This window comes from Chiloscyllium plagiosum, unplaced genomic scaffold (genome assembly GCF_037043375.1).
Source record: "Chiloscyllium plagiosum isolate Xiang-an unplaced genomic scaffold, Cpla_swu_hap1 HiC_scaffold_7, whole genome shotgun sequence".
NCBI lineage: Eukaryota > Metazoa > Chordata > Chondrichthyes > Orectolobiformes > Hemiscylliidae > Chiloscyllium > Chiloscyllium plagiosum.
Window position 1 is genome coordinate 105,962,436 of NW_028270145.1, and position 12,945 is coordinate 105,975,380.

The following is a 12,945-nucleotide window of genomic DNA, read 5'->3' on the forward strand; positions in this document are numbered from 1 at the left end:
TCTTGTTTTAGTGAATTCAGACCATAAATTCTGCAAAACCTGTGATGATTTAGTCAACCGTGGTTTACTAAAGAAATTTTATCTATTGTTAAGCAGAAGAGGGAGGCTTATGTGACGTTGGGGTGAGATGGTTCAGATGAGGCGATGGAGAGTTACAGAGTAGCTAGGAAGGATTTAAAGAGAGAGTTAAGAAGAGCAAAGAGAGGACATGAGCAGTCTTTAGCAAATAGAATAAAGGAGAACCCTAAAGCTTTCGATAGATATGTGAGGAATAAAAGGATGACTAGGGTAGGAATAGGGCCAGTCAAAGACAGAAGTGGGAAGTTGTCTGTGGACCCTGTGGAGATCGGAAAGGTGCTAAATGAATATTTCTGATCGGTTTTCACTCAGGAAAAGGAGAATATTATAGAGGAGAAGGCTGAGAAATGGGCTACTAGACTAGAAAGGATTGAGGCTAGTAAGGAGGATGTGTTATCAATTCTAGAAAGTGTGAAAGTAGGTAAGTCCCCTCGGCCGGATGGTATTTTTCCAAGGATTCTCTGGGAAGCCAGGGAGGAGATGTTGGAGCCTTTGGCTTTGATCTTTGAATCATTATTGTCTACAGGTTTAGCACCAGAGGACTGGAGGATTGCAAATGTTGTGCCCTTGTTCAAGAAGGGCAGTAGAGATGACCCAGGTAATTATAGACCAGTGAGCCTTACGTCTGTTGTCGGAAAAGTTTTGGAAAGGATTATAAGAAATAGGATTTATAATCATTTAGCAAGCAACAATTTGATTGCAGATAGTCAACATGGTTTCATCAAGGGCAGGTCATGTCTCACAAACCTCATTGAGTTTTTTGAGAAGGTGACCAAGGAAAGGCTGATGGACTTGAGTCTGTTCTCAGTGGAGAGAAGAAGGCTAAGAGGGGATTTGATAGAGACATACAAGATGATCAGAGGATTAGATAGGATAGACAGTAAGAGTCTATTTCCTAGGATGATGACGTTTGCTTGTACGAGGGGGCATAACTACAAATTGAGGGGTGATAGATTTAAGACAGATGTCAGAGACAGGTTCTTTACTCAGAGAGTGCTAAGGACGTGGAATGTCCTGCCTGCCAATGTAGTTAACTCAGCCGCATTAGGGGCATTGAAGCAGTCCTTGGATAAGCACATGGATGATGATGGGATAGTGTGGGGTGATGGGCTTAGATTAGTTCACAGGTCGACCCAACATCGTGGGTCAAAGGGCCTGTTCTGAGCTGTATCGTTCTATGTTCTAAGATTTATTAACTTTATGGATCCCAGTAACATCCTGAACTAGGAGTAGGCACCAAACCTTTTGAAAAAAGTGTCTTTAATAGACATAATATTGCTCAATATAGTTTCTATTGAGTGTGGACGGAATGCACAGAGGTCAAGTAAAGACTGGGGGGCCAATTGGTCTGCTTCTGCTTTATTTTTCATACTTGGAAGGAATGCAATTTATCACTGGATTCACTTAAGTTTTGGTGGGACGGCAGACTTGCTATATTTCACTCCTCCGTTGACCTGCAGTGTGAAATCCCAATTGTACTCTTTTCCTGTTAGTTGCATCATGCTCAAAGAACATTAGCAAACAGCACAAAAGCTGACATAAAATCCTAGTTAAACCACTGTGCATAAATTGTGCCTGTTAAAGACAATAAATGATAGATAATGCAGTCAGTTCAGCTGGATTATAACTCATGCCTTAGGGGCTGGTCACATTGCATTCCAGCTGTAGCTCTCTCCCAGGTATCCATTATTCTATGTACAAACCATCTGGATTCTTTGATTAAATTCCAGCCTGTAACACTCTCTCAGCCTGTCCATAAATAATCGCTTAGTAGGACAGAAACAAAACATTTTTTTGTTTTAAAATGTAGACATGTAGTCAAAGTTTTTTTGTCTTGCACTCGTCAGGATGGAAAAGCAAGAAGACCAACTTTAGAAAGGGAACAACAATTTATACAGCAGGAGAAGATCGTGCAGCATGATTTGTGTTCCCTTTCTAAAGTTGGTCTTCTTGCTTTTCCATCCTGACGAGTGCAAAACAAAACGCTTTGACTTCATGTCTCCTTTTCACAATGTTTAAATTTTATATGTAGAAAACCACCCAAACTCCTCAATTAGATTTGCCTTCTGACAATCACGCATTCTGTCTGCTTCTCCTAGTGTTTGTCCCACACTCACTTGTTTGGAACCGATCCAGAACTCTGCTGCCAATATTTCCCCGTCCCCAGGCCTAACCCCGCCCCCACACCCAGCTCCAGCCCCACACCAGGTCCTAGCTCCCAGCCCTGCCGAGTTTTCACCATTCCTCCAGACCTACCTCTCTCTGAGGATGAAAGATCAGTCCTCAGCAGAGGCCTCACCTTCATTCCCCTACGCTCTCGGATTAATGAGTTCAACACGTGGCGTGACATCGAACAATTCTTCCGTCGCCTTCGCCTCCGCGCCTACTTCTTTAACCATGACTCTCGCCCACCCTCTGACGACCCCTTCTCACGCCTCCAACACACCCCATCCACCTGGACACCCTGTGCTGGCCTCCTACCTGCCCTCGACCTCTTCATAGCCAACTGCCGCCGCGATATTAACCGCCACCTGAACTCCCCCACCCCTCTCACCCACTCCAACCTCTCACCCTCGGAACGCGCAGCCCTCCACTCCCTCCGTTGCAACCCCAACCTCACTATCAAACCAGCAGACAAGGGAGGCGCACCGACCTCTACACCGCTGAGGCCAAACGCCAGCTCGCAGATACCTCCTCCTACTGCCCCCTTGAACATGATCCCACCCCCCACCACCAAACCATCATCTCCCAGACCGTCCATAACCTCATCACCTCAGGGGATCTCCCATCCACCGCCTCCAACCTCATAGTCCCACAACCCCGCACCGCCCGTTTCTACCTCCTGCCCAAAATCCACAAACCTGACTGCCCCGGCCGACCCATTGACTCAGCCTGCTCCTGCCCCACCGAACTCATCTCTGCATACCTTGACACCGTCCTGTCCCCCTTAGTCCAAGAACTCCCCACCTACGTTCGGGACACCACTCATGCCCTTCACCTGCTCCATGATTTTCGCTTCCCCGGTCCCCAACGCCTTATTTTCACCATGGCCATCCAGTCCCTGTACACCTCCATCCCCCATCACGAAGGACTCAAAGCCCTCCACTTCTTCCTTTCCCGCCGTACCGACCAGTACCCTTCCACTGACACCCTCCTTCGACTGACTGAATTGGTCCTCACCTTGAACAACTTCTCTTTCCAATCCTCCCACTTCCTCCAAACGAAAGGAGTAGCCATGGGCACCCGCATGGGCCCCAGCTATGCCTGCCTCTTCGTAGGATATGTGAAACAGTCCATCTTCCGCAACTACACTGGCCCCACCCCCCACCTTTTCCTCTGCTACATCGATGACTGTATCGGCGCCGCCTCGTGCTCCCACGAGGAGGTTAAACAATTCATCCACTTCACCAACACCTTCCACCCCGACCTCAAATTCACCTGGACAGTCTCAGATTCCTCCCTCCCCTTCCTCGACCTTTCTATTTCTATCTCAGGCGACCGAATCAACACGGACATCTACTACAAATCGACCGACTCCCACAGCTACCTGGACTACACCTTCTCCCATCCTGCCCCCTGTAAAAACGCCATCCCATTCTCCCAATTCCTTCGACTCCGCCGCATCTGCTCCCAGGAGGACCAATTCCAAAAACGTACAACCCAGATGGCCTCCTTCTTCAAGGACCGCAATTTCCCCCCCGACGTAGTCGACGATGCCCTCCAACGCATCTCTTCCACTTCCCGATCCTCCGCCCTTGAACCCCGCCCCTCCAACCGCCACCAGGACAGAACCCCACTGGTTCTCACCTACCACCCCACCAATCTCCATGTACAGCGCATCATCCGCCGTCATTTCCGCCACCTCCAAACGGACCCCACCACCAAGGATATATTTCCCTCCCCTCCCCTATCAGCATTCCGTAAAGACCACTCCCTCCGTGACTCCCTCGTCAGATCCACACCCCCACCAACCCAACCTCCACTCCCGGCACCTTCCCCTGCAACTGCAGGAGGTGCAAGACTTGCGCCCACACCTCCCTCCTCACCTCCCTCCAAGGCCCCAAAGGAAACTTCCTTATCCGCCACAGATTCACCTGCACCTCCACACACATCATCTATTGCATCCTCTGCACCCGATGTGGCCTCCTCTATATTGGGGAGACAGGCCGGCTACTTGCGGAGCGTTTCAGAGAACACCTCTGGGCCACCCGGACCAACCAACCCAACCACCCTGTGGCTCAACACTTCAACTCCCCCTCCCACTCCACCAAGGATATGCAGGTCTTTGGACTCCTCCATCGCCAGACCACAACAAAATGACGGTTGGAGGAAGAGCGCCTCATCTTCCGCCTAGGAACCCTCCAACCACAAGGGATGAACTCGGATTTCACCAGTTTCCTCATTTCCTCTCCCCCCACCTTGTCTCAGTCAAATCCATCGAATTCAGCACCGCCTTCCTAACCTGCAATCTTCTTCCTGACCTCTCCGCCCCCACCCCAGTCTGACCTATCACCCTCACCTTGACCTCTTTCCACCTATCGCATTTCCGACACCCCTTCCCCAAGTCCCTCCTCCCTACCTTTTATCTTAGCCTGCTGGACAAACTTTCCTCATTCCTGAAGAAGGGCTTATGCCCGAAACGTCGATTCTCCTGTTCCCTGGATGCTGCCTGACCTGCTGCGCTTTTCCAGCAACACATTTTCAGTGCCAATATTTTAACCAACTCCAAATTTCTTTCAACCATGCAATTGCTGAGCTGCACTCTATCCCCATTCACACACACCTCAAATATAAAATTCTTTGCCTTCAACTCGGTAGCCGTAATGTGTTATGGGATAGCCTTGAGGTTGTGCAAAATAAATACCAGCTCCTTCATTTAAGACATAAGACCATAAGACATAGGAGCAGAAATTAGGCCATTCAGCCCATCAAGTCTGCTCTGCCATTCAATCATGGCTGATCAGTTTCTCAACCCCATTGTCCCGCTTTCACCCTATAACCCTTGACCCCCTTGACACTCAAGAACCTATCTATCTCCATCTTAAATATACTCAATGATCTGGCCTCCACAGCCTTCTGTGGCAGTGAATTCTATAGGTTCACCACTCTCTGGCTGAAGAAGTTTCTCCTTATCTCCGTTCTGAAAAGTCTTCTTTTTACTCTAAGGCTGTGCCCTTGGGTCCTAGTCTTTCCTACCAAGAGAAACATCTTCCTAACATCTACTCTATCCAGGCAATTCAGTGTTCTGTAAGTTTTAACTAGATCCCCCCACCCCTCATCCTTGTAAGCTCCATCAAATATAAACCCAGAGTCCTCAAATGTTCCTCATATGTTAAGCTTTCATTCCTGGGACCATTCTCGTGAGCCTCCTCTGAACATGCTCCAGGGCCAGTACATCCTTCCTGAGATTTGGGGCCCAAAACTGCGCACAATACTTCAAATGTGGCCTCAGAAGCACATCCTTATTTTTAAATTCAAGTCCTCTCGAAATAAATGCCATCATTCCATTTGCCTTCCCAACTACTGCAAGTTTACCTTGAGAGAATCCTCGACCAGAACGCCCAAGTCCCTTTGCAGTTCAGATTTTTAAATTTTCTCCCCATTGAGAAAATAGTCCATAAATCTATTCTTCTGACCAAGGTGCATGACCTCACACTTTCCCACGTTGTCTATCTGCCACTTCTTTGCCCATTCGCTTAAACTGTCCAAATCCTTCTGCAGCTTCCCCACCTCCTCAATGCTACCCGTCCCTCTACCTATCTTTGTATCATCTGCAAACTTCACCAGAAGGCCCTCAGTTCCTTCATCTCGATCATTAATGTATAAAGTGAAAAGTTATGGTCCCAACACTAATCCTTGCGGAACACCACTTGTCACCAACTGCCAACCTAAGAAGGAATCAAAGAGTGTGGCACTGGAAATGTACAGCAGGTCAGGCAGCATCAGAGGAGCAGGAGAGTCAACATTTCAGGCATAAGCCCTTCATCAGGAACGCAATTCCGAACAAAGGGCTTATGCCCGAATCGTCGACTCTCCTGCTCCTCCGATGCCACCTGACCTGCTGTGCTTTTCGAGCTCCACACTTTTTGACTCAGATCTCCAGCATCTGCAGTCCTCACTTTCATTCTGAGAAGGACCCTTTTTATCCTCACTCTCTGCTTTCTGCCAGTCAGTCAAGCTTCTATGCATGTTAGCACCTTGCCTCTAACACCATGGGCCCTTATCTTAGTCAGTAGCCTCCTGTGCGGCACCTTGTCAAAGGTCTTGAAGTCCAGGTAGATAACATCTATTGGCTCTCCTTGGTCTAACCTACTCGTTACATCCTCAAAGAATGCTAGCAGATTTGTCAGGCATGACCTACCCTGGATGAAATCATGCTGATTCTGCCCTATTTAACCATATACTTGCAAGTATTCATAAGTCTTATCCTTCACAATGGTTTCCAAGATCTTACCCATGACAGAGGTTAGGCTAATTGGTCTGTAATTTTCCTTACTCCCATAGCTATTGGCCATGCTGAGGGGTTCAAACATGTAATTGGTCTAAGACCCCCCCCCCTCACCTTGGTTTAAGATGCTTTAAAGCTATCAGATACACAAACCCACACCATCATCATCACCTTACACCCCAGCCAGCCTTTACGAAGTTGCTTGATCTTAAACCAAAAGAGACTACTGGGCTTTACAACATTGTTGAATTTGTATGAGATTTTGACGGAGGGTAACAGGGTACATTGAGAGGTTATTTCGCCTGGCCAGGGAATCTTGAATGCAGGAGAAAATGAGGACTGCAGATTCTGGAGATCAGAACTGAAAATGTGTTGCTGGAAAAGCGCAGCAGGTCAGGCAGCATCCAAGGAGCAGGGGAATTGATGTTTCAGGCATGAGCCCTTCTTCAGGAATGAGGAAGGTGTGCCAAGCAGGCTAAGATAAAAGGTAGGGAGGAGGGACTTGGGGAAGGGGCGTCGGAAATGCGATAGGTGGAAAGAGGTAAAGGTGACGGTGATAGGCCGGAGTGGGGATTGGGTCGGAGAGGTCAGGAAGAAGATTGCAGGTTAGGAAGGTGGTGCTGAGTTTGAGGGTTGGGACTAAGACAAGGTGGGGGGAGGGGAAATGAGGAAACTGGAGAAATCTGAGTTCATCCCTTGTGGTTGGAGGGTTCCTAGGCGGAAGATGAGGCGCTCTTCCTCCAGCTGTCGTGTTGCTATGGTCTGGTGATGGAGGAGTCCAAGGACCTGCATGTCCTTGGTGGAGTGGGAGGGGGAGTTGAAGTGTTGAACCACAGGGTGGTCCGGGTGTCCCAGAGATGTTCTCTGAAACGTTCCGCAAGTAGGCAGCCTGTCTCCCCAATATAGAGGAGGCCACATCAGGTGCAGCGGATGCAGTAAGTGATGTGTGTGGTGGTGCAGGTGAATTTGTGGCGGATATGGAAGGATCACTTGGGGCCTTGGAGGGAAGTAAGGGGGAGTTGTGGGCGCAAGTTTTGCATTTCTTGCGGTTGCAGGGGAAGGTGCTGGGAGTGGAGGTTGGGTCGGTGGGGGGTGTGGACCTGACAAGGGAGTCACGAAGGGAGTGGTCTTTTTGGAACGCTGATAGGGGAGGGGAGGGAAATATTTCCTTAGTGGTGGGGTCCGTTTGGGGGTGGCGGAAATGACGACGGATGATACGATGTATATGGAGGTTGGTGGGGTGGTAGGTGAGGACCAGTGGGGTTCTGTCCTGGTGGCGATTGGAGGGGCGGGGCCCAAGGGCGGAGGAGCGGGAAATGGAGGAGATGCGGTGGAGGGCATCGTCAATCACATCTGGGGGGAAATTGCGGTCTTTAAAGAAGGAGGCCATCTGGGTTGTACGGTATTGGAATTGGTCCTCCTGGGAGCAGATGCGGCGGAGACGGAGGAATTGGGAATATGGGATGGCGTTTTTACAGGGGGCAGGGTGGGAGGAGGTGTAGTCTAGGTAGCTGTGGGAATCTTGAATGCAGGGACAGGGTTACAGGTTAACAGGCTGATGATTTAGGACTGAGCTGAGGAAACATTCTTTCACCTGGAGATGGGGTGAGAATCTTTGGAATTCCCTTCCTCAGAGAGTTGCAGATGTGCCATTATGATTCACATTCTCCATCGTGTACTCTGATTATCTATAGTATACACTGATTAGCATTGGTATACACCGATTACCAGTGGTGTGCTCTGATTACCAGCGGTGCACACTGATTACCAATGATGGACACTGGTTACTAATGACATACACTGACTGTAAATGATATACTCTGATTACCAGTAGCATATCCTGCTTACCAATAACAGACACTGATTACCAGTAGCAGATCCTGATTACCAATGATAGACACTGATTACCAATGGTATATCCTGATTACCAGTGAAAGACATTGATTACCAGTAGCGTATCCTGATTACCAATGACGGACTCTGATTACCAATGGCATATACTGATTACCGATGACAGACACTGATTACCAGTAGCATATGCTGATTACCAATGACGGATACTGATTACCAATGGCATATACTGATTACCAATGATGGACACTGATTACCAATAGCATATCCTTATAACCAGTAACAGACACTGATTACCAGTAGCAGATCCTGATTACCAATGACAGACACTGATTACCAATGGCATAGCCTGATTACTAATGGTGGACTCTGATTACCAATGGCATACACTGAAAACCAGTAGGATATACGGAATGCCAATGACATATGGGATTGGGTGGTTAAAAGGTATTGGAGTGTTCACATTGAATACTGGAGCAGGCTCAATGGGCTGAATGGACTGTGCCTGTTCCTATTGAATATACTTTCAGGTCAGATGGGCAGATTCCTGATTTCTCTCAGACAGTGGAGGGAACAGGAACATAGAGCTGAGCTAATGTCACATACAAACGGCCGAACAGCTCCATTGACAAATAAACACCCGCGCTGTTCTTCTAATGTTCTTACGTCAAGTCCCTGAAAACTGCAAACCTTCTGTTTCTTCACTCCTGCCCAGGCCCCTCAGACGGATGACGCTCGGGATGGTCTTTGCAGCTCTGGCATTTGTGGCAGCGGCCATTGTGGAGGTCGGAGTTCAGGTACCAACACCGGGTGGAGTGCTGCCCACTCTTCATCAGTGTCAGAGGGTGGGAGCGAGGGTTTCAGTAACTAGAGAATACAAATTTAAGATTAGATTATTTACAGTGTGGAAACAGGACCTTCGGCCCAACAAGTCCACACCGACCCTCTGAAGAGCAACCCACCCAGACCCATTCCTCTACATTTACCCCTTCACCTAACACTATGGGCAATTTAGCATGGCCAATTCACCTAACCTGCACATTTTTGGACTGTGGGAGGAAAACGGAGCACCTGGAGAAATCTGACGCAGACACAGGGAGAATGTGCAAACTCCACACAGATAGTTGCCGGAGGCAGGAATTGAACCCTGGGTCTCTGGCGCTGTTAGACAGCAGTACTAACCATTGTGCCACCATACCATCATTGTCTAAAATCTAGCAACAAGAGTTTCTTTCATGCAGCAAGTTGTTATAATCTGGATAACAAACTGAAAGAGGTGCAGATGCTGGAAATCAGAAGCAAAATCAGAAGCTGCTGGAAAAGGTCAACAGGTCTGTGGAGAGAAAGTAGAGTTAACATCTAGGGCCCAGTGACCCTTCTTCAGAACCCTTCCCTTCAGAACCCCTCTGAAAAACAGTCACTGTATGCGAAACATTAACTCTAATTTCTCTCCACAGATGCTGCCAGACCTGCAGAGCTTTTCCAGCAATTTCTGTTTTTGCTTGTTATTATCTGGAATGGACTGCCGGAAATAGTGGTGGAAGTTAGTTCAACAACTACCTTCAAAAGGGAATTAGATAAATCCTTGAGAAGATAATCTTTATGTGACTTTGGGGAAAGAGCTAGGGAAATAGGATTAATTGGTTAGCTCTTTCAAAGAGCCATTGTCGGCATGATGGGCTGAATGGCCTCCTATATGGTATGATGCTAAACTCTGATCTCTAATTTCTCAACAATGAAAGTTGATTGGCTGTAATTCCCTGGGAACAACTTAAGATGGATCCCTACTTTCTTCATACCGTTTGATGTCATGTGTGCCCCCATTATGACCTTACAACCTTACATACTCATTAAAACTGCATGTTTTCACTTCTGTAAAACTGGCCAACTTGCTTCGATCACAAAACGAAGCCATTCGGTCCATTGTGTGACGTAGGGATGTAACCCCCCCCCCGTCATATGCACAATGTCTGTCAATGGTAATAGAATCGTAGAAGCTCTACAATGTGGAAGCAGGCCATTCAGCCCATAAAGTCAAACCCTCTGAAGAGCATCCCACCCAGACTCATTCCCCCACCCTATCCCTGAAACCCTGCATTTCCTATTGCCTATCTAATTAACCTGCACATCCCTGGACACTACACTGTGTGGCACTTTAACATGGCTGATTTACCTAACCTGCACATCTTTGGACTATGGGAGGAAACCAGAGCACCCAGACGAAACCCACACAGGCACGGGAGAACATGCAAATTCCACACAGACAGTCACCCAAGGTTAGAATCGAACCTGGATCCCTGGCACTGTGAGGCAGCAGTGCTAACCTCTGAGCGACCATATCAAAAGAAAATCCTTGACAGATTAGAAGGGCAAGTGTGTGTGGCACAGTAGGAGCCACTGTCATGTCGCTCATGAAGGCAATGTGTTCATTCACCTTTACAGAGCTCACACGCGAACAATATAACCTATAATGTGGGTCATGATTTGGAGATGCCGGTGTTGGACTGGGGTGTACAAAGTTAAAAATCACACAACACCAGGTTACAGTCCAACAGGTTTATTTGGAAGCACTAGCTTTCGAACCGCTGCTCCTTCATCAGGTGGTTGTGGTGTGATAGTGTGGTATAGTCAGATGTACAACCCAGTGGAACCTGGGTTCAATCCTACCATGACGAAGCTGAGGTTGCTGGTCCCCTCACTCCGATCGCACGGCATCCTGGGGGAATGCTGCTGGTGTGTCCAATCAGATACCTGGTGGGACTTGTTTCTCCAACACCCACAATGTTTGATGTGGGTGTACAGTTTGGCAGGAGATGAAGAATGAGGTAAAAACAATGACTGCAGATGCTGGAAACCAGATTCTGGATCAGTGGTGCTGGAAGAGCACAGCAATTCAGGCAGCATCCGAGGACAGACAAAATCGACGTTTCGGGCAAAAGACCTTCATCAGGAATCCTGATGAAGGGCTTTTGCCCGAAACGTCGATTTTGCCTGTCCTCGGATGCTGCCTGAATTGCTGTGCTCTTCCAGCACCACTGATCCAGGAGATGAAGAATATTCACCCTCACGAACATCTCTAATACACCCATAAGATACCTGCAGTCACGTTAATCTAGTCCCTTGCAGAGTTGAACAGCCATTGATGGCTATCCTGAGATAATGCTTTATCACTTAGCACACTCGATGGGACAAGAATCACATTGAGACCAGACCAGATAAATACAGTAGGTTTTCCCTAAAGGTGATGAGTACACTGGCTGGGTTTTGTCTAACTATCTAGAATTTGTAACTGAATTCAAATTCCAGAGGTAGGATTGAACCCATGTTCTACAAGGTTGTATGTTTGACTGTACCACATAATCATACCCACATTGTACACTATGTTGTAAAAATGAACCAGTTAGTCAGAATTGAAAGGATGCCTGTCCAGCAACCCAGAGGAACTGGATACATTTTACCGATCACAGAATTGTTATGGTACAGAAGGAGACCATTCAATCCATCATGCCTGCATTGGCTCTTCAGACATCATCACCTTGTGCCAATCTCCAGCCTTTTTCCGTACCTTTGCACACCTCACTGGGAAGGGAAGGCAATGGCCTAATGGTATTGTGGCTGGACTGTTAATCCAGAGACCCAGGTACTGTTCTGGGGACCTGGGTTTGAATCCTGCCATAGCAGATGGTGGAATTTGAACTCAACAAAGGTCTTAATTAAGAGTCTAATGATGACCTGAAGTCAATTGTCGGAAAATCCCATCTGGTTCACTAATGTCCTTTAGAGAAGGAAACTGCCATTCTGACCTACATGTGACTTCAGACCCATTGCAATGTGGTTGACTCTTAACTGTTCTCCGGACAATAAATGTGGCCTAGCCAGTGAAGTCCTCATCCCATGAATGAATTTTTAAAAATTCCTATCCAAATATCATCCAATAACTTCCTAGAGTCATTCAGCATGGAAATAGACCCTTCAGTCCATCACGTCCATGCTGACCATGTTTCCCAAAATAAACTAGTCTCACTTCCCTGTGTTTGGCCCATATCCCTCTACACCTTTCCTATTCACGTACCTGTCCAATGTACTTAAATGTTGTAACTGTACCTGCATCTACCACTTCCTTACCACATACTGTGTGAAAAAGTTGCTCCTCAGATCTCTTTTAAATATTTCTCCTCTTGCCTTTAAAGTATGCCCCCCAAGTTTTGAATTCCCATACCCCAGGCAAAAAGGCCTTTGTTATTCACCTTACCAATACCCCTCATGATTTTATAAATCTCTATAAGGCCACCCCTCAACTTCCTACACTCCAGTGAAAAAAGTCCCAGCCTATCCAGCCTCTCCTCATAACTCAAACCCCCCATTCCCAGCAACATCCAGGTAAATCTCTTTTCTAATTTAATAAAATTCTTCTTATAGCAGGGTGACCAGAACTGTACACAGTACTTCAAAAGTACTCACCAACATCCTGTACAACCTCAACATGATGTCCCAACTCCTATACTCAATGATTTGAGCAATAAAGGCTTGATTGCCTCAATTAAATTTGCCTCCATCGCATTTCCAGG

General features: G+C 47.4%; 1 protein-coding gene across 1 annotated transcript in view; it reads left to right on the forward strand.

Moving 5' to 3' along the window:
• slc15a2 (solute carrier family 15 member 2) overlaps window positions 1-12,945 on the forward strand; it is a 135,122-nt gene that overhangs the window by 60,904 nt on the left and 61,273 nt on the right. The window contains exon 15 of the mRNA XM_087989335.1: window positions 9,093-9,174. Within this exon, the coding sequence (XP_087845461.1) occupies window positions 9,093-9,174 (82 nt within the window). The remainder of the gene's footprint in view (window positions 1-9,092; window positions 9,175-12,945) is intronic.